At 43.1% G+C, this 24,409-nt stretch overlaps 1 protein-coding gene across 4 annotated transcripts in view; it reads right to left on the reverse strand.

Moving 5' to 3' along the window:
* Positions 1-24,409, reverse strand: part of ELP2 (elongator acetyltransferase complex subunit 2) — a 46,321-nt gene that overhangs the window by 18,698 nt on the left and 3,214 nt on the right. For 2 of the 4 annotated variants that reach the window (XM_075533256.1, XM_075533258.1), the window contains exons 2-11: positions 21,375-21,453; positions 18,536-18,606; positions 13,841-14,003; positions 12,149-12,226; positions 8,527-8,591; positions 7,451-7,517; positions 6,763-6,906; positions 5,467-5,562; positions 4,183-4,304; positions 3,845-3,976 (exon numbers count right to left, since the gene is read on the reverse strand). In XM_075533256.1, the coding sequence (XP_075389371.1) occupies positions 3,845-3,976; positions 4,183-4,304; positions 5,467-5,562; positions 6,763-6,906; positions 7,451-7,517; positions 8,527-8,591; positions 12,149-12,226; positions 13,841-14,003; positions 18,536-18,606; positions 21,375-21,453 (1,017 nt within the window). The remainder of the gene's footprint in view (positions 1-3,844; positions 3,977-4,182; positions 4,305-5,466; positions 5,563-6,762; positions 6,907-7,450; positions 7,518-8,526; positions 8,592-12,148; positions 12,227-13,840; positions 14,004-18,535; positions 18,607-21,374; positions 21,454-24,409) is intronic. The other 2 variants (XM_075533259.1, XM_075533260.1) reach the window with 1 other exon arrangement.

A 24,409-nucleotide genomic window follows, 5' to 3' on the forward strand; every position in this document is an offset into this window, starting at 1 on the left:
ACTAAGTGGACACCTGCCCCTCCCCCAGAAGAATTTATTTCAAAGGACGGTATTGAATCTGCAGCTCCGGGACAGGGACATGTCGATCAGAGCACACAGGAGCAGATGGAGGAGGAGGAGAAAGTGGAGCACATCTTGGTTCACCAGGCCGTGAGAACAATGACCCCAATTAGAGCAGCCAGTCCACAGAGAGGACCACATGGAGACATGACGCCCCTCACTGACCCATAGCTCTACAGGGGAGAACACCGGAGACACAGTGTGGGAATTGCACCCGATCTGATCCCGCCACACCAAGGCAAAATACAGAACAGCAAGGGAATGGAGCAGCCAGGTCCCCAGGGAATGCTAAAGGTGGGCTTTGGGGTCAGAGCGTGGTGCCCTAACAGACTGGACTGGAAAAACACTCCTAAAGGCCAACACACAATCCTTGAACTAACTACAAGCTTTTCTTTCTTGTGTTGTGTTTTATATTGTTGCTTGTTTTTGCTCTGTCTTGTTTTTTGTGCATGTTATTATCTCCGTAGGTCTGCCTAAATAAGATAGGCTGGATGAACAATCTGGAGGAGTAAATAACAGGATCAACAGTTCTGGGGGGACATGGGAGGGGGAAGAGGGGGGAAATGTAGTAGTGTTAACAAACCCAGGGACAAGGGAACAACAAGTGATCCCAATCGGCGGTGAGGAGGATGTGGGAGGCCTGGTAGGGCATGATCAAGGGTAATGTAACCAAGAGGAATTGCTGAAACCCTGGAGGGGACTGAGCATGATAGTGGGACAGGAGGAAAGTCAAAGGAAATAGAGGAAAAAGCTGGGGCTCAAGGGGCATTTATAGAGGTCTAGTTAAAGATATATACATATACAAATATATTTATATATGAGGATGGGGAAATAGATCTATGTGCATATATTTATAGGTTTAGTATTAAGGTAGCAGGACATTGGGCCTCCACTCAAGTACTCCCTCAATGCAAGAACACTTTGATCTATTATATTGGCGTTCTATGATGCTGACCTTCCCAACACAACTGCTGAAGACAAAACGGGTGAATAAGCAAATGTGGTGAAGAAAGCTGATGGTGCCCGGCTATCAAAAGACATAGCGTCTGGGGCCCTAAAGGCTTGAAGGTAAACAAGCGGCTATCTAGCTCAGAAGTAACAAAGCCCACATGGAAGAAGCACACCAGTCTGTGCAATCAATAAGTGTTAAAGGGATCAGGTAATAGGCATCATCAAGTGAATGAGGTGGGGGGAGAGGGTGTGGAGTGGAGACCCAAAGCCCATTTGTAGCCCACTGAATATCCCCTTACAGAAGGGTCTCGGGGCGGAGACAAGCAAGTCAGGGTGCGATGTAGCTATGATGAAAAATACAACTTTCCTCTAGTTCCTAAATGCTTCCTCCTCACCCACTATCATGATCCCAATTATACCTTACAAATCCGGCTAGACCAGGGGATGTACACTGGTGCAGATAGGAACTGGAAACACAGGGAATCCAGGACGGATGATCCCTTCAGGACCAGTGGTGTCAGTGGCGATACTGAGAGGGTAGAGGGAGGATGGGTTGGAAAGGGGGAACGGACAACAGAAAAGTGGGTGAAGGGAGACGTTGGTCAAGTCAAGATATGACAAAATAATAATTTATAAATTATCAAGGGTTCATGAGCGAAGGGGGAGCGGGGAGGGAGGGGAAAAAAAGAGGACGTGATGCAAAGGGCTTAAGTGGAGAGCAAATGTTTTGAGAATGATGAGGGCAATGAATGTACAAATGTGCTTTACACAACTGGTGTATGTATGGATTGTGGTAAGAGTTGTATGAGCCCCTAATAAAACAAACAAAAAAATAACTAATGACAATGATGGGCACACATAAAATGATGAAATGGCAAAAATCCATATATACGCACACAACAAAAATCATTATAAGCACAAGCACAGTGCAATCCTGCCTGCTTGCTCATCTGACAGGCTCGTCTCGGAGGAGCTCCAAGGTGAGCATGGAATTTAAGTGGGAAAATAATCTTATTTCACAAGTGTCACGGTTGAGGATCCATCGGCACATTTAACAATGAAAATAAAGAGAACATTTCTTCATGTGTTCAGAGCAAAACTCAAAGGCAGAGGGAAAGATAGAACCAACAATAAAGCCCCTCAAATGCAAACACACTGTTAACAAAGCCCACACACAGGGCTCCCTGATGTTTCTTCTTTATGAAGAAAGCACAGATGCACATTCAGAATTGGCTAATTCCTATTTCACACAACATTGCTCTTTCCTTGTTCCATTTAAAGTGCACTTCCACAGAGTTCAAGATGCGTCAGGGCCTATTTTACATACTTTACAAACATTAACTTGTTTATTAAATCATCATACAGACCCTGTGACGGACCGGTGCTACAATTGGCCTTGATTTTAGGATCAGAGGAACAGGAAACGGCTAGCAGGGGGTGGGCCCAGAATCAGGAATCCTGACTACCTGGCCCACGGATCCATTCCAAACTTGGGCACTATATTCCTGCTGTCCGATTTCCCTACACTCAAAGAAAATGACCAGAGATAAACTAGAAAGCAAGGACTACTGGAAGGGGCAGTGGCATGTCCACCAGAAAAAGACAGACTACATATTTGAGACAAAATATTTTAAGATCTGAAAACCTCCACATTTGGTGGGTCTTTTAGAATGAAACCTATCAACAGCCCATGAGAGTATCAACATGTTCTACCACACAATGACAGATTATGCTAACACCCTTAAATGACTTCATTTAATAACTATTTACAAAGCATGCACGGTGCCGATTCCACGTCACGCTATGTACATGTCATGTGCATGTACGTGTTGGACGGTGAATAAGAAAAATGGAAGGATTGGTAATACATGAATTATGGTGCTGGTGAAGACCAGTGGAGAGCGCCATGGACCGCCCAGGAAACTAACAAGTCTGTCTTGGAAGAAAAACAGACAGAATGCTCCTACAAGCAACGATGCTGAGACATGGTACTCGGGAGAAGCCAGTCTCTGGGAAAGGGCTTCCAGTAAAGTAGAAGGACAGCAAACAAGAGGAGGGCTCTCAACAAGATGGACTGACACCGTAGCTGCAATAACGAGTACAAATACAACAACTGTTAAGATAGGCTGGCACAGAATCTGTTGTACACAGGGGTCACTGAGTCCGAACCATCTCAATGGCATCTGGCACAACAATAACAGAGCATGCAGGGGTCCAACAAGAAACTGTGTTGTCTTCTGTATGTCACACAGGAATGTGTACAGTGTAGAGTTAAGGGATGGTTGTCTTTGGCTGCTCCCTAGGAGCCTCCTAAGTCACGACTACCCCCAAGCACATGAGAGCCATATGCCACCCAGGCCTGCAGATCACTTGTGTATTGAACCACTGTGATCCACAGGGTTTCCGCTATTTTCGTGGATGGCCAGGCCTTCCTTCCTAGCCCACAGTTGTTTGGAAGCTGCCGTGAAGCATGTTCAGCATTACAGCAATACACAAACTTCCACTGACGACAGATGGGTGCTGGTTGGTACAAGGTATAGTGGCCAGGAATCAAAAGAATATTATTTCACTTAAGTAGCAAATTTTCCTAGGTTCAGCTATTTGGGGGATACAAATTAAGTATTAAAATGTACAAATTTTAATATTCCAATCATGTTGTAGAAACAAGTAAATTTCTTGTTAGGAACACAGGAATTTCCCAGCTAGCAGAACTAAAGGATAACGCAAGTTGAATCTAATGCTTCTGGAGACTGCTGCCAGTGAAACACTGTGCTTAGCTGGGTTCATTTAGGCTCACAGCAATGACCAGGGGCTTCCTTCAAGCCTGTCTTACTGGGTTGTCGGCATTCTGCTTCCAGAGGTGCAGTGCTCCGTGAAAACCGTGTGCGATGATCATGGAGCCATCGTCATTGAACTGGCAATCGTAGAACCCCAGAGTATTCCCACCAACTTCTCCCACTCGCACCTGTACAGAAAGAGAAGACAATGCTTCATCAATAGTCCAACTGTTCTCAGTAAAGGCTATTTGATCCCAGAAATGTTTAAGTTCTTAGTCATTTAACACAAACACTGGGCGAAAATGTGCAGCCAAAGGCAGACAGACTGGAGATTTAAATATTCCAGGTTTAAAACCCAATTTTCTGTGTCTTGAACAAACATCTCCATTTTTACCTGTTCGAGCCAAACCCCTGATTCTTCATCTGGAGCCCAGAGAATCATGGTTTTATCCATTGAGGCAGACAGCAATCTCATTGGTTGCTGCAGAACACCATCTGAGGAATAAAAACGAATGCCTTCTAGCAATTAACGAGCATCATTTTAATATATGCCAGAAAGCCCTCACAAACCACCACCACTGACAGCACTGTAAGACTGGTTCCCTGCACACTGTGTACCACAGAAAAATCTGGGGAACAACTCCACTGCCTACCATTAGGAGAAGAGCTAAAGGCCAGGGCTTAAGCAGGCAACAGAATTACACTGCAATAAAAGTAAATGGCCTAGAATTACAGCTGTCAACGTGGATGCTTACAAAAGCAAGTTGTAAAACAAAACAAACACTGATAATTTATGTTAAATGTTAGTAGCTATAAAATCAGATTTAAGGTTACATAAACCTACATTAGAAGCACAAAGCAAGACTTAGGAAGAATATGCACTGAACTTACCTCTAGAGAAGGATGGAGGGAAACGGGGTTAGGGAGGGACACACAGGAGTTCTCAAAATCTGTTACCTAATTTATTTTTTAAAAACTCTGTAGGCAAATATAGGATCCCTGGTGGTGTAGTGGTTGCATGTTGGACTGCGAATCGCATCGTCGGCATTTCAAAATCGCCAGCAGCTCCTTGGGAGAAAGACTGGGCTTTCTACCCATGTAACCAGTTATAGTCTCAAAAACACATGAGGGGTTGATATGAGTCAGCACTGGCTTGGAAGTGATTTGGTTTTCCTCTTTGGTAGCAAATATGGCAGAGTGGTCACCTGACTGTTCACTGTTGCTCTTCACTGTTTGTGTCCTGGGGAGAAGAATGGAAGGCTGGGTGGGCCTTGCTCCTCTCTGTAACCCAGCACCGAGTCATGCCTGCAGAGAACCCTCGCTTCAAAACCAGACCAAAGAAGAGAAAAAGAGAATCTTGTTCTTCAGAAATATCGTAATGCAGTATCATCAAGCGTGAAGGCTGTTATGAATTTGGTTTCTACTTCTCTTGAATCCCCTAGAGATCAGGAGAAAACTAAGAGAAACTGCTCATAGGGGTGAGGTCCTTTCAAGTTCTCGACGGGGATCACACTCGGGAGTGCAATGTCAGCTGAACTAAGTGTGTAACAGAGGAGCATACAGTGTAAGGCTTGTGAAATTACAAATGCTATATACTTGGGACTTTAAGTCTCCACGTCACATGGTCAGCCCCAAACTGTGTACGAAAGAAGTTGAACTGAAATGCTGGTCGCCTTACCTCTGTACAGTGCAGGCTGCCAATGGACAGCATTCACCCAGTTCTCATGCCCAGCCAGCACAGTCTCCAGAGCCACGGCAAATGCGAGGGTGCTGCCTGTAACACAAGCAGTGGCCGTATGCTTTCCTCAGGGCCCTTCTGCACCGAAGAACAGCTTAGAACCAACTGAGTTGTGCAAGCAGTATTACATTTGAAAAATTAACTTCAACCTTTATTCAAAAGTACAGGAGAGAAAAACCGATAGGTCCATTTTTCTGTATCAGTCATGAACAAATATTAAGGAATATGCTCTATTTTTCAATCTTCTGGAATACTCAAAATTAACATACAAAACAGGCGTGCCAGTCACTACTATCCTTACTCATTACCATTAAAAAGCTCGAGATAAATGCACAAGTAATGGAAACCAAGCCAATGTTTGACCTTCAAACAAAATAACCAATGAAAAATGTCCTCTTTAGATATAATCACCCGTAAGGGAACACTTGGTTCTCCCTTTTAGAACTATGCTACCAGAATCTCATGCATATTGGAGATTCTTTATAACCCAGAAGAGTAAGAAAGAACAGTATGCCTTGAGGAGCTAATAACAAGGGCTCAAGTAGAAAGAAAATGATGATGGCAACATGTGTACAAATGTGCTTGACACGAAGGATGTAGGACTGGATTATGGTAAAAAACAGAACAGTATGCCCGAGGGAACATTGCTCACTGAGGACCAACTTCATAATTTAGACACACAGCCAACACCTCTCTTCTGAATACAACCTCCTACCGAGACCCACCACACAGGAATGTTGTTGTGATGCCAGGCAGTAAGAACACAAAGTGCTACGCGCTCCCCGGATGCAGGACTGCAGCTTGTCTCTGTGACTGTGCGCTAACACGGCTGAGGATGGTTCACATTATACCTTTATTATTTACTGAAGAATAATGGGATTTTTAAAAATTAAAAGTGAAAGAGAATGAAGTGTCCCCATGCTTAAATTGAAAATTTGTTAACACCGAAAAAAGTAACTGAGAGAGCATTAAACATTATTTTCAGCAATTAAAAAAAAAGACTTTTAAATAAGCTTCTTAGGTGAAAAATGACTGCATCCCCACATAGGCACACACACACACACACACACACACACACACACACACACACACAAATGCGAAAAGGCAAGAGTTTGAGGCTGGGATCTGACATTTCTGGAACACCCACTCTCCCATCCGTGTGTGATAAGAGAGACTACGTGAAGCAGCTCCGAGGTCTGGGAATTGCTACATCAAGTTACTTTCACTGTGACTCACTTTCACTTTCAACTGCAAAAGTGTTTTCCTTTAGTCTTAGGTCATCATCGTCCTCTTCAGTTTCTAAGGACGTTGACTTTACATACAGCTTCCATATTCTTATCAGGCAATCTTGTGAACAGCTGGCTAGGAAAAGATCTCTACCTAAATGTAGAAACAAATGTTATTAGAAAACACTATATTCTTCAATTTATGTAGAAGGCCTTTTTTCCCCCAACAATTTGCACATTTTGATAACTTGTTACCCTCAAATTAGCTGTTGTTTCCTTACCCTTCATACATCTGACCTATGTTAACTTTTAATAACATTACCAAGTATACACACAAAATAATAAATGTTTGTATTATATGGTACTCTTAGATACAGTCTACTAAGTCTGATAAAGAACTTGAAGAGTTTCAACAAGCAAAACAGAGACGGTGCCTCTAAAAGTTTCTGAGGCTGTTTATCGTATGGGAACAGAAAACCTCATCTTTCCTCCAGGGACTGGGTGATGGTTTCAAGTGCTGGCCTTATGTCCAACAGTCCACTTCATAGCCAGCATGTGCATACTTTTTGTTTCGTGTTATCTATCAACATTAATTGGTTCCATCTCTGCCAGTCCAATTAATAATGAAAATGTAAGAGGGAGTTTTCTTGGAGTTCCCCATACTTGTCCTGTGGGGTCTTACAACATTTCATACTGACCAAAGAGTGCCCATTCCACGCCTCTAATCCAGTCCTCATGTCCACGGAGAAGCAGCACTTTCTGAAACTAGTAAGATGACAAAACCACCAGGTCACATATAGGAATTTAACATTTTCATGAATATTGCACAACTTCACTCACACTAGTGACTTGTCTCGGCCAGCTCTATTGCATTGATTTCTATAGTGAACCTGAATCTCCAAACCCATTGCCACCAGTCACTTTCCACCACACCCAGCATATAGGATAGAACTGTGCCAGCGGGTCCCCAAGACTGTGTCTCTTGAGGGGAACAGAAAGTGTCGGGAGGGAGGACAAAGGGAGCTGAGACCTAGGGCTCACGTAGAAAGAACATGTCTTGAAAAGGATGATGGCAACCTATGTACAAATGTGCTGGATACAATGGCTATATAGATTGTTATGAGAACCCCCAATAAAATAATTTAAAATAAATATGGTAACTAAAAATTCTTTAAATTGAAAAACAACAAAACAACCTACAAAGCCTCATCTTCCCTCCACAGAAAAAAATACCCTCAGAGTGGGTATTCTGCTGCGTTCTAGTTTAAAAATCCAATACGTAAAAAGAAACAAATTCATTGTCATTGAGTTGATTCTGCCTTGACCAACCCTACAGGACCTGGCAGACTGCTCCATAGTCCCTAAGGTGTAATTCTAAGCAGACTGCATAGCTTTCTTCCATGGAGTGAGAGCAGTGAGTAGGCTCGAATCACTGGCCTTTGTAGCAGTCAAGTGCGCTAACCAGTGCACCAATATGTATCCTTCAGCATGCTGTGTTTCAATAAAAAAAACCCACAACTGGGAATGATCAAGAGCTATGGATTCTCCTTCCCATACATAACTTTTTGCCCCCCAAATATTCTGGGCTTAGTGGTAGGTACATGGTGTTCAAACAGGGAGTAGGAAACCACCTCTCAGAGGCCTGCCATGAAAGGTGTTTTAAACTATCTTTAGATGAGAAAAGCCCTACTATTTTATCATCAAGAAACAGTCTGAGTTATGTATGGAACTAACAAGCACCTACTTTTAGTCTATGACACCCAGTTGAAATTACCTCATCATTCTGCTGAACAAACAAGTGAATCTTGCAGTCGTCATCACCACAGGCCAATATTGGTACTAGGGGAGACAAGGGGGTTCCCTGTGAGTGTTCCATTACAATACCTATTGCCTAGGCTGAAATCCGAGGGTAAGCCACGGATTCTGCCATCCATGTCCCACATCATTGAACAGATAAAGTCATCACACCGAACAAAGGCCTATCAGCATAAAACACCTCATAAACTGTTATACTAAGCAGTTGGCAAAGAAAAGGGAGAGAAGGACTGCAAGTCCCTTCCCAGAGTCTTTGCTGTTTATGCTAGAAGGAGCACTTTCCCTGCGGAGGCCAGGAGACCTAGAGGACAGGGTGTTAGTTCAAATGAATAATGAAGCAAAACAGCTACTAGGAGCCCAGCATCAAGGCTACTGCCCAAAGCAGAGAGTATCATGAGATGTTTGCTAATCTGATGAAGCAAAACAGCTACTAGGAGCCCAGCATCAAGGCTTCTGCCCAAATTAGAGAGTATCATGAGATGTTTGCTAATCTGAAGACCTTGTATTTTCTTTGAGAATTCTATATAGAAACAAAGGCATAGTCATAGACAATTAGAGAAGAAAATTAAAAGTCTATCATTAAATATATGATTAGAAAGCCCAAAAAGGTACAACTGTAAAAGTGGTTTTCACTGCTGTGATAGAAAAGTAATTCACCCTTGATATGAATTCACAACTGTAGGACATGTGGATGACATATGAACTCACAATTGTATGACATGTGGATGACATGTGTCAATAAAACTGTTACAGAAAAACAAAAAAAGTAACTCACCAAGCAAAGAGCCTAAAGGATTCTGGGGCACAGAGAAAAAGGGGATTTGCTTCCTAAGTAAAAGGATTGTCACCGAGTCTATCCTTTCCACCTAGGTCAGCCCCAGCTCAAGCTGGAAGAATGTGCTACAGAAGGCAGCACTGAAGATAAAGGCTGGAGGGAGCGCAAGGTCTGTCCTGTCCACATGGGAGCAAACTAAGGAGGGGGGACGGATGGAGGAGAGGACAGAGCAACAAGGGGAGCGAAGTCATGAAGTACTCAAGGAATGCCAAAAACAGACTTCTGACTTGGGGGGTAATACTGGTACCCATCAGACCTGGCTGGAAGACATTCATAAAAGTCAGCAGATAGACAGACCAGGAACTATTGATAAGCTTTTAAATGTTATTTATGTATACATTTTAACACAGTGGTTCTCAACCTTCCTAATGCTGCGACCCTTTAATACAGGTCCTCGTGTTGTGGTGACCTCCCAACCATAACATTATTTTCATTGCTACTTCATTACTGTAATTTTGCTACTATTATTAATCAGGTGACCCCTGTGAAAGGGTCATTCGACCCTCAAAGGGGTCTCGCCCCACAGGCTGAGAACCGCTGTTTTAGTAGATATATCTGTGTACGTATATAAGATAGGATAAATAAGCCTGAGGGGAAAGCGATGGGACTGACAGCTCCAGGAAGAGCCTGGGAGAGGAGGCAGGGAACAGGGAGCGGGAGCCAACAAACTCCGGGACAGGGGAACAAGGGATCTACAACCAACAGCAAGGAGGATATAGAGTGCCTGGTAGTGTCTGATCAAGTGTAATGTAGCCAAGAGGAATTACTGAGCAGTGGGTGAAGGTCAAACATGTTAGTGGGACAGGAAGAAAGTAAAAGGAAATAGAGGAAAGAACTAGGAGGCATAAGCTAAATATAGAGGTATAAATATAGGCATGAACCTATGTAAATATATTTATATGTTAAGTAATTAAGGTAGCAGGTGGGCTTTGGGACTCTACTTAAATCTTCCCTCAATACAAGAACACTTTGTTCTAATAACCTGGCACTGTGTGATACTCACCTTCCCAACATGATTGCTAACGACAAAATGAGTGCATAAGCAAATGTGGTGAAGAAAGCTGATGGTGCCCGGCTATTACAAAATATAGTGTCTGGGGTCTTTAAGTTAAACAAGCAGCCATAGAGCAGGGAAGCAACATGGAAGCACACCAGTCTTTGTAATTACAGGGTGTGATGGGATCAGGTATCAGAAGATCAAAAACAAGCAATTATACTGATGTGAAGGAGAGGGGTCAGAGTAGAGACTCAGGGCCCATCTGTTGTAATTAGACATTCCTTCACAGAAGGGACACATGGAAGGGGCAATTTATAACACCGACAAAACACACAACATTCCTCTGGTTCTTTAATGCTTCCTCTCCGGACTATATCATGATCCCAGTTATACCCCACAAATCCTACTAGACTGAAATATGTACATTGGTACAGATAAGAGCTTTCAACACATGGAATCCAGGGCAGCTAAACCCCTCAGAAACAGCAATGGGAGTAGTGTTACCATGAGGGTGGGGGGAAAGGAAGGACCAAGAAGAAACAGATAGCAGTGATGGATGTATACTACCCCCACAAAGGGGGGCAGGGGGGAGAATAACAGAAACGTGGGTGAAGGGAATACAGCAGATGGTGTCAGATATGAAAAAAATGAAAAAGTATATCCTTTCTACATACACTGTAGGCCAGGGGTCCTCAAACTTTTTTAATGGGGTCAGTTCAGTCCCTCTGACCGTTGGAGGGCCGGACTATAAAAAAACTATGAACAAATTCCTATGCACACTGGACGGGTCGACTGCTAAGCAGGACAGGCGGTGGTGGCAAAAACACCCAGTGGGATGGATAAATGTCCTCGGCAGGCCGCATGTGGTCTGCAGGTCATAGTTTGAGGACCCCTGCTCTAAGTCAACCGAAAAGGAGGAGACCCAAGGCCCCAGGTAGAAGGAAACAAACTGTCCCATAACAGAACCAGAAGGTGTGCAGTCTCCCACTGCCAGGTGACCACTCCACCAAGCCTGGTCCTCTGTGTAAATAACGAGACACCAAAGTGACCAACTCATACTGGCCACCATTTTTGTGGGGTGAGTAAGAAACAGGTACAAAGAGGTTTCATAGCAAAGGGTACATTTTCCTGTCTGGAGATTTTTAAGTCAGTGTTTGCCCAAGTGGGTGAATGTGCCCCACTAGGAGACACTGGAACAATCCAGGGAGGCTGGGCTGCAAATGCAGATTCCTACACTTTATTCTGGATCATGGGCTACTGTAAAAGGTTTTCTCTTTCAGGGTAGTAGTGAGATTTCGTTGTTTTTCTGGAAAAGGAGTAGGCAGGCCAAATAAATTCAGGAACCGATATTTTAAGTAGTCTTAGGGAAATGGTCACTATGCAGGATGGGAAGGGGCTGTGATCTTGATAGAAGCGCTCACATCCTTTCCCTTTGAATTCACCCCATATCGCCACACTCTAAGAAAGTAACACCCGCCCTCCTGGCAAATTAGATGCTCACCCACTCACAATGTAGCCCGCAAACAACATCCACCCTGAGCCCACACATGCAGTCACCTATATTTTCAACAGTGGCCACATTTCCATAACTTTCCTGAACCATTTTCAATTCGCAGATAATGTCATCACTGAGTCAAAAGTTAGCTACCTCGGCTTGTTTCATGAAAACAGTCAAATGACACCGAGACCAATATAGAGCTTCTAAATAGATGAATCTGCTGCCCCTTTTCCAGTTGGCATAACACTCACCTTCAGTGTCAGGCAAAAAAGACAAGGAGAGAGCCAGAGCAAATCCACTTCCAAAGTCCAGGGTCTGAAGGTAGGCCACTACGAAGTAATACACAACAGTGTGAACAATGAGCGGCTCAGCCTACCCACCTAGGGCCTGGGTGGCATCATTACAGGCTGCTGCCAGAAGCAAGACGAGTCAGTAACAGACAGGATGAAAAGTCCAAGGGAAGACTTAAGTCCTATTAACTAAGTGAACTAAAATGATCAACTCTTAATGGGGTTACAGTGATCAAAATGACATATGAAAAAGCTCAGAAGAAGTTTGTATTGGCAATTTTGTATAGAAAAATGTTGAGGTGTACAAAGGAAACGGCAAATATTTAAGAAAAGACTACCACATTTTAAACCTTAAACCAAAAGTACTTCCTGAAGCCATCTTAAAATCAAATTATAGGTTTGCTTATGCCTATTTTGAGCATAGATCGATGTACACAGCTCAAAAGAATAAGAGCAACTCAAAAATCAGGTAGGAACCTTAGGGCAGTGAGTGTTTGGTAACGGGGAAGAAGAGTTAGGAAATGGAAGACCATAACCACTGCAACGTGCAGGGGCAGTGAATCGTTTAGTGTGACTCTTTAATAGCCAAAGTCTCTAACCCCACCAAATGATCTTTCCTTACATAGGTATAGGAAGGTGGGGGAAGATACTGTTATGATTCACTTGTAATTGGGAAACGACACCTTGGAGTGCCATCCTGCTGTCTAAAAAATGATCCCTTTGAGAAGCAGGAGGTGGGATCTCATTACCAACAGCAGCTGGATTGAAGCAAGCCCTCTGGACCCAAGATCCAGGTGCAGTGAACCTCCTGAATCCAGCTGACAGTTACATCACAGCAGCAGAACCAGGAGCTACAGCCTGGAACAGAGTGGTGGACTTCCCAATGCACAGAGCTAGCAAAGGTGAGTGTTTGGGTGCAGGAGGCTGACTTGTGGACCACTGGACACTTCCTTGGGGAAGATGCATTTGCTGAACAGTGGAAGTGGAGGTGAGTGCCTTTGGACTAAGGCTTATACTGGAGTGGGTGGGGTGCCTCTGGGCACTTAACTCAGGAAGGTGGGCTTGCTGACCCACTAGTGAATGCCTTCGGTGCCTCTGTGCACTAACTTCAGGGAGCCGGAGCCGGAAAGGAGATTGCTGATCAGTGATGCTTAGTTGAATGCCGTCAGGTTGAGGCTTATAGCAAGAATGGTTGGGTATTTAGCACACTTTACAGAACTTTGGTAAACAACTACCTCAGGCATGTCTCACCGGCATTAAAACTTGTTAACTTCCTTAATAAACTCTCTTTTTCCCCCTTAATAAACTCTTTAATCATGAATTTTTGTCTGTGAATTTCTGTGTAGCCATTGCAATGGGTATTAGAACTAGAAGAAAAAGAGAACATTAAAGAAGGCACTGCACAAAGCCCAAAGAATGTAATCATTGTAAAAAGAATGTAATCCTTGTCACTCAACTGGACATACAGAAATGGTTGAACTGGTGCATGTTCTGCTGTAAAACTAATTCTATGTACATAGATACATGAACCAGCATTATAATAGCTATAGAGCTGGCTGAAAGTTCGGAAACTACAGGTATGCTCTTCTAGGTGCTGTTTATTTGACGGTCACTGTCCTGTTTGTCTGGTTTATGACCTGACCCCAAACTTACCTTCTGAACCCTTTTTAGACCAGACTCGAACAGTCGAATCCGAAGCCGCAGAAACCATCAGTGTGCGCGGGGGCTGGGTGCCATCGGCTGCCGTCCTCTGGTGAATGGCACGCACGGAGTAAACAGGTCCCCCGTGGCCTGGGAGACGGACGGCTTTCAAAAGCTGAACCAGAAGGAACGGCAAAAATACTGTCATTACAAAAGAAATGATCGGTTTCGCCTTACTTAATAAGAATCATCGTAATCCTGTGAAAGGCCCTGTTAAAAATTCCCGCCACAGAAGGAGGACCTCTCAACGGAGGGGAAATGTGTAATTCCATACAAGAAAATGGTCTAACTACATCATCAATACCCAAAGCACCCTTCAGGAGAATCTTTTCACATCTCAGAATCGACCGCACAAACAATACTAGCACATGTGCAAAGAATAATAAAAGATACAAAGATATGTATCACATACTTCTGAAAGTACTCAAAAGCCACATTAACTTTCATTACTGGGAAATTGACTAAATAAATTAGACATATAAACATTGTTTTAAAAAAGGATATTATAAATGTCTGATTATTTCCATGGGAAAAAGTCTAGAACCTTGCTAAATATGTATTTTTTTTAAAAGGGCCAAAAGCCATGTATCGTACAGTTTTATTTTCAAAGTCCCCTCCTGCTATGTTCTGCTCAATGGTTATATCCAAGGTCCCAGGACTCTGTTTTAGCTAAACGCCTGCAAACAGCTGTGAGGTCCTCTCAAATAGAGGAGAAATGTAAAAAGAAACACCACCTACCTACAACACCGGCACAATCTGAACAACACACTGAATAATGGAAGCAACGAGTCTTAATCAGCTGGAAGAATAAAATAGAAGTACCCACTGGACTTCTTTCTCGTCTCCTCTAATCTCAACTTTCCTTGCCTTTTATGACACCAACATGTTAGAAGAATGTAGACCAGTTCTGAAGGATGTCCCTTCTTTGGGAAGGTCTGATCTTTCCTCAGGAACTGGTTCAGAACATACATTTTCATAGGCATTTTACTTAAGTCTGTGAGGTACATGATGCCCATCTGTCCCCTTTCAGTGAAACTAGCCTTGCTCTCTCAGGGTGTGACAGGTTTCTTCCCTGTGAAGTTAAAGATCTTCTTGGTAGCAAGGTGCGAGAGATTATGTAAATATTCTGTATGCCTTAAGCACCCACTCCTCATAACTGCCTGCATCACCAAGTATTATGACCGCAAATGATAAATGGCCATTTTTGTCTTAGAAATATGGCAAACAGAAACCAGATATCCCATTTACTTGTCAACACAAGATTATTCTTGTGGCATCGTTTCTACCACAATGGAGGGTCTCCGCCTTACCCTGAGAGGAATCTTTGACAAAGTGCTGCTGCCTGTTAGTCTTAGCGACCCTATCTTACAGTTCTACTCTGTCCTCAAAGGATAAGTCAGAATCAACTTGGTATCATTGGGTTTGGTTTGATACTAACATCTGTTGATCATTAAGCTGTGACTTCTAAGAAATATTTTAAAAAGCTATTGCACTGTATAATCTCTTTAATGTATAATTATATACAACTAGATTTGGAACAAAGCTCGTCAGAATGTTGAAATTTTGTAACACTTTCTTCTTTATACTTTTCTCTGTACTTTGCTTTTATACAAATTTGTTTCCCCTTAAACAACCTATTGATTAAAACACTCAGTTCACATCTTCAAGTCAGGTTACTTTCCCATCATCAGAGAATTTAAACACAAACACACACACACACATCAAAAGAAATTTCTGAAATTCACTAGCTTTTGAAAATGATCATTGTTCAAAGGCCCAAACTTCTCATCGTACGAGCTTAGACTCATTTCCTTTGACCAGAAGTCAAGCTGTAGGGAGCACCTGTGTGCACAGAAAGGTGAATTCTGGAAGGGACCTGAAAGCATTTAACTTTTCCCCCCAAATCTTATTCCCATCATCTTTACCTTATGCCTTTCAACCCCCTTTTCTCCCTGTTCCTGCTCGGCCGCTCCCTGGGTCTGCTATCTGTCTGCCCATCGGCGGTTTGTTTAGCTGCCAGGCTTCTTAACTGAAGAGGCTGCTTGGGGCAGCACTGAGGGAAGAAGAAGCTCCCCAGACTCACAAAGGCTCCAAAAACATGTGTTCAATCTCTTCTCCCCTGGGATTTCTCGGCAAAGATCAGTCCAAACAGGAACTGAACTTTCCACATTCCCCTCTGGTGTCTCAATCAAGCCTGGCGGCTCCCAAACCCCTACTTCTAGGCCTCGCTGCTCTGAGGAGTGGTGGGTGTCTGGCAAGCAAGTCGAATGACAGGTGGACAACTCGATGTCACCTCTTTCCCCTAACTCATCCTATTCTATTTACAGAAGAACCTTCCTCCCAGGGCCCTAGGGCAGCATCTCACCACCTTTGCTCAGTCCCCAGTCGGCCAGCCTCTCACCCCTTTGATAACTATCTAGTCAAGGTCTAGACCTTCATATTTTTGTCTTATTCTAATCTGGTCAGAAACCACCCTCTGATCCTCACCTGCTTTCAAATGCCTTTAAAGAACACACTTTTTCTCTCTTTATTGATGGGTCATTTAATTGACATATAATTTCTCTTTTGATTTCTACTACTGGAAACCATGCTGCTTTGAGTATTCTTCTTAAAAATTGGTTTTATTGACACAAAATTCACATGTCATACAATTCATTATTTCAGTCATATTAGGGAGTGTCATGCGGTTACCAAGACAATCAACTTGTGAATTTTCTTCTTTCGTGCATTCATTGTTGTGAGCTCCCTATTTCTTCCCCAACTCCCCCGACCCTGCCATATGCCTCAAAAGAAAACCTCCCTGCCATTGAGTCCATGCCAATTCCTAGCAACCCTGCGGGACAGAGCAGAACTGCCGCGGTGCATTTCTGAAAACATAGAAGTCCCCATTTACCTTTCCTGGATTTCACATACAGGAAACACACAAAAGACCAAGAACGATGATAAAAAAAAAAAAAGGAGAAAAACTCTCATTGAACAGAAAGCAGAACACCTTAAAATCCAGAACAAATTTAAAATGAGTCAACAGGAAGATCAAAGGGTAAGGCTAAGGAACACACTCTTAAAGGTCAGATTTGAAGCGCTACATAGCTTCTCCTAGTCTGTATCTATCCCAAGGTCTCGGCTAGGAACATTTCCCACGTGTCCCTCAGAGATCCAAGGAATACTCATTTTACAGGAAAACTTATTGTTTCCGACATAAAAACTGAGAAATGCTCGTTAAACAAAAGCAATAAGGTTCCTTCATATCGAAACTTCCCAAGGTCGTCAGTCATGCTCTGTGCACTGTAATTTTCTAAAGACACTTAGTGCTTCCCACACCTAATCGGCCCTCTATTTCTTTTATCATGAACTTCTTGCGACAAACAATCCTCAGAACAAACCTTGGGCAGTCCTGTCCTGCAGACGTAATGCTCCAGCTGACCTGGGTACTCATCATTCCTGTCCTCCTCTTTCACGTCAGTCTGACTGTTTCTCCTACCTGAACTCCCAGACCCCATCCCAACCCAGTCACCTTTAGCTCTTTTCGGAGTCTCAGCCACTGCTATGGCATGGCAACCTAGAGGCTAGCCATGGAGCCAGGTGCCCGCGGCCTCTGCAAGGCAGAGAGAGTCTGCACCTGGCGGCTAATCCAAAGTGTGGCCACAGGAACCCACCCAGCGGTGCCGGGAAAGGAAAGCCTGGTGCTCGGCTTCCACAAAGACGACAGCCAAGAGACTCTTGTGAAGTAGCTCCTCTCTGATGCATGACTCATGCACGGCAGGATTCTGTCTCATTGGCGTCTTCTTTCCGGCAAGTGTTCAAGTATCTGCTGCATTAACTTGGCTTACAAACAGAAATGACCTCCACATCCAGCGAAAGAGAACGATCTATACTGTCAATGCTATAACGTTACTCAGAATTATATAAATCTCCTCTCGCAATCTAGTCACTCAGGCATGCCTCAACCCAGACCACGGCCTTTTCAGTGGCCTCATCTGCTCTTGAAAGTTGAACATAAACAAAGGAGACCGAAGGAGGATCTATGCTGGTGAAGACCATCGAAGGTTCTGTGGGCCATCAGAAAAACAAAGAAATCTATACAGCCAGAATTCCCGTTAGAAGTGCGGATGTCAAGACGCCATCTCACTTACTTTGGACACATTATCGGGAGAGAGCAGGCCCTGGAAAGAGACAGCATGCTTGGTGAAGCGGAAGGTCAATGAAGGGAGGAAGACCCTGAGGGAGATGAACTGACCCAGGGGCCAGCCACAACAGTGAGCATGGGGCGGAGTTTCCGCCTGTTGAAAAGGGTCATGAGTCAAAGTCAATGCAGTAGCACTTGACAAGCCATTCACAAGGCCACAGCCACCTTACCCTCATAGCAGTATTAATACTTAGTATGGCTGAGAACAGAAAGAGCAATCCCCGTGTGAGAAATTAACCCCAAGATGACTGAAAATTCCCAGAAAGGACCGGCATCATGACGCCAGGCTAAGAGAACAAGTTAGGGCTTGTGAGGTCCAAGAGATTCCGAATGTGGCTTACTGATACTGAGATCGACGAAGCTTTACAAAGGAAGAAAACGGCAAAATAAATAAATAACGTGCAAATAAAAATAAGTATAGATAAAACATTCATTTCTAGAGTCATAAACTCACCACCAACCTGGTTATTCTCTAGTTCCCAGTGAATCACTTGATTATCGGATCCTCCAGAAACCAATTCAGTAGGAGGAGCTGGAAAAAATATTTTGGTAAGTGTTTTTCATTTCCCCCAGCCACTATGGAAAATTTCAAAGATATAAAAAGTTGTGAGAATACCTATAAACCCTTTATCTAAATTCAGCAACTTTTTAATATTTTGTCATACAGATTATGTACTTAATATCTTGCTCACTACACACACAGTTCATCCAAACCATTTGAGAGTAAGTTCCAGACATCATGGTCTCGGATTCTAAAATCCTTTACTGTCTATTTCCAAGGATTCACAACACCCCCTCCACCGCCTTTTCTCAAGTCCTTTCTAACTCAGTGATCTTACACGATAGGGCAGAACTGCTACGTATGACTTTTAAGACTGCAAATCTCTCCCGGAGCAGACCACTTTCCCCCCCTTTTCCTTCAGAGCAGCTGGTGGGCTTGACTGAATTGCAAACCTTGGAGTTGTGAGCCCAACACTTAACCCACTACACCACCATGGCTACCTCCTCCTGCCATTACTGGTACAACAAACATATTAGAGAATTTTAGCTTTGGCACAATATTATGAAACTATAGTCCATATTGCAATTCCCCTGCCTTGTCCTAATATCTTTTGTCTCTTTTTTTTTACATCCAGAATCTAGTGAAGGATTATACATTGTATATGTTTTATCTCCTTTAATCTAGGAGCCCTGGTGGCATGAACTACAAGGCTAGCAGTTAGAATCCAGCAGCTGATCCACAAGAGAAACGAGATTTTCTACTCCTGCAATGATTTACAGTCTACATTCTGTGCCAATGTTGCTATGAGTTAAAACTGACTTACGGGCAGTAAGGGTTTTTTCTTTTTTGCTTGATTGGAATCTACAGTTTCCCAATTTTCTCATTCTTTGTGGTGACTATTAGAGTCTAGGTAAGGTGTTTGCAGAATGCCCCTCTATCTGAAAATTTGTCTGTTTGCTCAAGATTAGATTCTATCTCAATACATTTCCCTAGAATCATATCTATGAAGACGTTTCAAAAGTTCACAAAACATGGAATAAAAAAACAATGGAATCTTTCAACGAAATTTCTAAAGCCCATGTATGAGATAGAAGGGATGTGTCTCATTAAGACTTAAAAGTGCTGCTCCCAAGTATCAGATGCACCACTTCAAAACCATTCTTTTGAACATTTAACTTATTGATAATAGAATGAGAAATAAGAAACTAAATAAATGAGGAAAAGGGTAACACAATTTTGGTTTGGATTTTCCACTTATCTGCTTTCTCTGGTTTACATGGGAGACACAGAAACAAAAGCTAGGGTGTAAAGAACATTAAATATACTCTCACAGTCCCAGGTTTAAGTCTCAATCCTGTGCCTGCTAATTGTGATCACAGCCGATAATTTCCTCCTTCCACAGATATTAAGCCACTTATCTAACTACATGAGTTAGAGAATTATGATTAGCTACTCGAAATTGGTTAAAAATAAGATGTGTTAAAAATATGAAATGGTGGTAGTAAAAATTTTAATGTCATAATCATATGGGTGAAAAGGAGTATTTTAGAATTGCATAGTGGTTGAATCCTATTTCAGAAAAAATTAATAACTGCTACAGGTGACAGTGATATCAATCAATTCATTTTATGTAGACTAACTATTTAAAGGGAAAAATATATACACCCCGATTGATATCTGATAATGGATCCCTATACTGATATTCAAATGATCTTTGATGTCACTTGTTGGCAACCAATATAATTCCAACTGTTTTAATAGCCATGCCAACAGCCATCCTTTGTAATATTTTATTTTAACATCACAGATAAAATCTATGCATAATTTCATTCACTAATTCAGAAAACTGAGTTTGTGCCTAAAAGAAAGAAAGACTCAATAAACATGTTCTGCATAAGAAATAAATTTAACTTAGGTTGACAACCGCCTAACCACAACTAAACCCGAGGCACTGCTTGCTGTTCAGTCGATCCTGACTCAACAGTGACTACAGAACAGACACAACTTCCCCAGGGGTCCAAGGCTGAAAATCTTTAAGGACAGAAACCACCTCATCTCCCCCCACTGAGCAGATGATGGGCTTGCAGCGTGGGCCTTTCTGTTAAAGGGCAGGCTTTAACCACTGTGCCACCAAAGCTCCTAGCTACACATTTAAATTTAAAACAACAAAACAATGCTGTCAAGTCAGAGAACTATTTTTTTTACAAAATCATCAATCAAAAAATGGCACAAACGTACATTGTCTAAACCTGTCTCGGGTTTCACTACACAAAACCTTTTAGAGGATATCAACAAGCTTCTGCAAGGAGCTCTGCTGGCACTGTCAGGTAAGCCCGGCACTGCTAACCTCAAGGCTGGCAGTTCAAACCCTCTAGTGAGCCCACAGGGAAAAGATGAGGCTATCAGCTCCAGCAAAGATTCATCACCGCAAAAACCTTACGCAGTTGCTAAGAGTCAGAATCAGTTAGATGGCAGGGTGCTTGTTTTCATTTATATAATATCAACCATAGTAGAAATCTAATTGAGAACCTTAAAATACCATTTGACTGGCATTTAGCTGATTTTAACTCACAGCGACCCTACAGGACAGGTTCGAACCGACCGTGTGGGTTGTTTCTAAGACGGCAACTCTTTGCGGGTGCAGAAACCCTCATCTTCTCCCGCATGGAGCTGCTAGTGGTGAGTAGTAGCCCAATAGCTCACCAGTATGCCGCCAGGAACTCAATGCAAGCTGTTGGTTACAAGCGACCCACCCTTCTCAGAAACCTGGGCAATCAGCTGCATCAGTTAATACTTACAACAGTCCCGCTTACAAATCCACTGCACGCAATTGACTCGGGCCGTGTGGCCATTCAGGTTGGTAACCACCGTCCTTTTCTTTAGAGAAAAAAACAGCAATTAGTGAAGTGGAACACATCCTACCGGGAATCAATACATCAATAAAATAAGACCCCCATGTTTTTAATCGGAAGTTCTGATCTTCAAAGATGCAAAACACGGAGATCTTATTTCATGAAGTGACTTTATTCCATCAGCATAAGGAAGGCGACTGCTTCAAGTGGCCCGGATCGGCTGGGATGGTCTCAGGTCTGAGATCAGAGCCACTCAGTTCCTTCCTTAATTCCCAACTTTTTAACCGTGTCTTCGGCCACTCGTTCACCATAGTTCACTGCAGTCCTGCCTTTCTCGGCACGCGCCAGCAGAGCACTTTCACCCAAAAGGCTCAGTTCTTCACCTGCCTCGCTCCTGCTCACCCTCTCCGTCCACATCCCTCTGGTTGGGGCTGTGGATCACCAAGACAGAGGAGGTCTCTTACCTGTGCCCCCCAGTTCCCAGCACCTACTTCCCCCATGCTTGCACCAACTGGAGACTTTTCAAACCAAGAAGCCCTTCCAAGCTCATGATTAATGGATACTTGCTCAAGGTAACAGTAATTTAACCCATTTTGTATGCATGGCTGGTGATGGGTCCTTCTACCCTGGTGACATCTGGTTATGAGGTTCTAACTACTGAAGGCCTCACATATCAGACTGCCGTCGGGCCTACTGCCAAGAGACCCTCAGCCTGCCACTCTTCCCAACACCACTCCACACTTGGGCTCCCTTTATTTCAGTTTAGCTCCCTGACCACTATGCTTCCCGATGCATAGGCCCCATTTTGGAGGCCATATCTGCGAAAGGCCAAGGGAAAGGTACTCCGCAGCAAAGATGCCTTGCCTACCCCATTTCTCGTGTGGATTATCTGAGACTGGTCAGCGGTGCACTGCATCACATTGCCTCTTCCATGGGAGTAAAAATTCATCCCTGGGTGAGAGTCATGAATACCCATCACCACCCAGCCTGGCACTAGCCCACACAGGGGCCTCAAAAACATGCCAAATGGATGACATCCCCAAGACTTTATTTCAATATTAGACATGAACTTATTTTTCAGCTTAACAAAATGCCCTGCTAGCAAATATTTAGCAAAGAATGTGTTCTGTGGCTTATTATACCTTTGTGGTATGCTAAATCCCCTAAAATGGTCATCAAGTTATTAAAATTTTTAAAATGTGACAGAATGTGGAGGCACAAATCCATTGAACCCTCTGCAGGAAGGTGGGGTTTCAACAGCGGTATCTGGCCTCAGCTGGTGGTCTCTGGAAAGTGTACTCTAGGCCCTAGGGCAACTGAGTTCATGTACGGTGAATTCAGAATTCAAAGCCACTTAACAAAAGTGTGCACTAACTTAAGGTATTAATAAACCCTAAGGGAAACTCCAAATCAGGGACAGCTAGGTTGAAAGAAATCACCCTCATAATAAATGCATAAGTTCTACACTTGGGAAGAGCAGCATTCTTTTTTCCAATAGCTTATAATAACATTTGAAAAACAGTTGTTCCTCTGTAGCTGTGGGTTCTACATCTGTGAATTCAACCAACTCAGGATCAAAATACACGGGAGCCAGAGGAAAGGGGAATTCCGCGAAGTAAAACTTGAATCTGCTCTGTGCCAAGCACTCTTCTGAATCCACTGGAATGAGGGATGTGCAGGCACACCTGCTGTCACCTCCTGCCATGTCACAGATCCTTGGTATCTCTCTAGCGCTGGAAGCCGTGGTGGTGTAGTGGTTATGTGTTGGGCTGCAATCTGCATGGTTGTCAGTTCTAAACCACCAGCAGCTCCGTGGAAGACTGGGCTCTCCAGTCCTACCAACAGTTACAGTCTTGGAAATCCACAGGGAGTCACAATGACCTCAGCTTTGATTAATAGCAGTGAGTTGTTGTTGTTGCTGTTTTATAGCTTGCCTTGCATACCTAACATGCCTTGCTTGTTTCTGCTTATGTAGTGTGCACGCTTTGCTTCTCTGAAAACATAGCTCCTATAAAGCAATGAAGCGGTCAGACCAATCCCAAGGGCTGAAGTACAGAGTGCCATTCACATAGCATTTATATTGTCTTAAGTATGACAATCTATTGTTGTTAGGTATGTGAGTTGTCTAGTCAATGTGACCCTGTATACAACAGAAGGAGAAAAATCCTGCCTGGTCCGGCTCCATTCTCATGAGTTCACTGTTGCAGCCATGTGTCAATCAATTCATCTTTTCAAGGGTTTTCCACCTTTTTTGCTGCTCCTCCACCAATTAAAATCTGAAGATGACGTAAAGTGTATGGGAGTTGTGTGCAGGTTATATGCAAATACTATGCTGTGTTAAAGAAGGGATTGAGCATCTACGGATTTTTATATTGAGAGGAAAAGCTTCTGAAATCAACCCCTTACAGATAAAGAGGGACAACTGTATCCAAAAACTAACACCAGGGACAAAAGCAGCAAGAAAGAAAATACATGATCATATCACTTTAAAAAAATCATTATTACAGTCGAGTTTAGTGAGTGGTGTTTGGACCATGATAATTTTGCAAATGGCCATTTAAAATACAATACTGACCTCAATACATCTGGAGCAACAACAACAAAAAAAAGACTAGTTTACAGGACAAATCCAAGAAGGACATTAATCATGACCTCATCTTTCAAGTCCAGAAAAACTAGACAGTGCCTGGCCACCACTACGAATCATTCTGATCAGGGTCACAATGGAGAACTCATGAAAAAATGGGACAAAAATGTACAACAGAACCTGGGATTCCTCTCCTCAACCGGTCTTGAAAAATAAACACTTCCTGGTGCTGTTGAGATGAATGCGCTGAGGTAACTACTGCCCTGTTCAAACCTTGAACAGAAACTAGCCCGGAAATCTCCTTGCAGCCAAAAAAAGTGACTCCGAAGAAAGGATTATCACAGTGAGTACAGCGGTCCTTTAAAAAATAAATAATCTAAGAGACCAAAGAGTC

Source organism: Tenrec ecaudatus, chromosome 15, assembly GCF_050624435.1.
Source record: "Tenrec ecaudatus isolate mTenEca1 chromosome 15, mTenEca1.hap1, whole genome shotgun sequence".
NCBI lineage: Eukaryota > Metazoa > Chordata > Mammalia > Afrosoricida > Tenrecidae > Tenrec > Tenrec ecaudatus.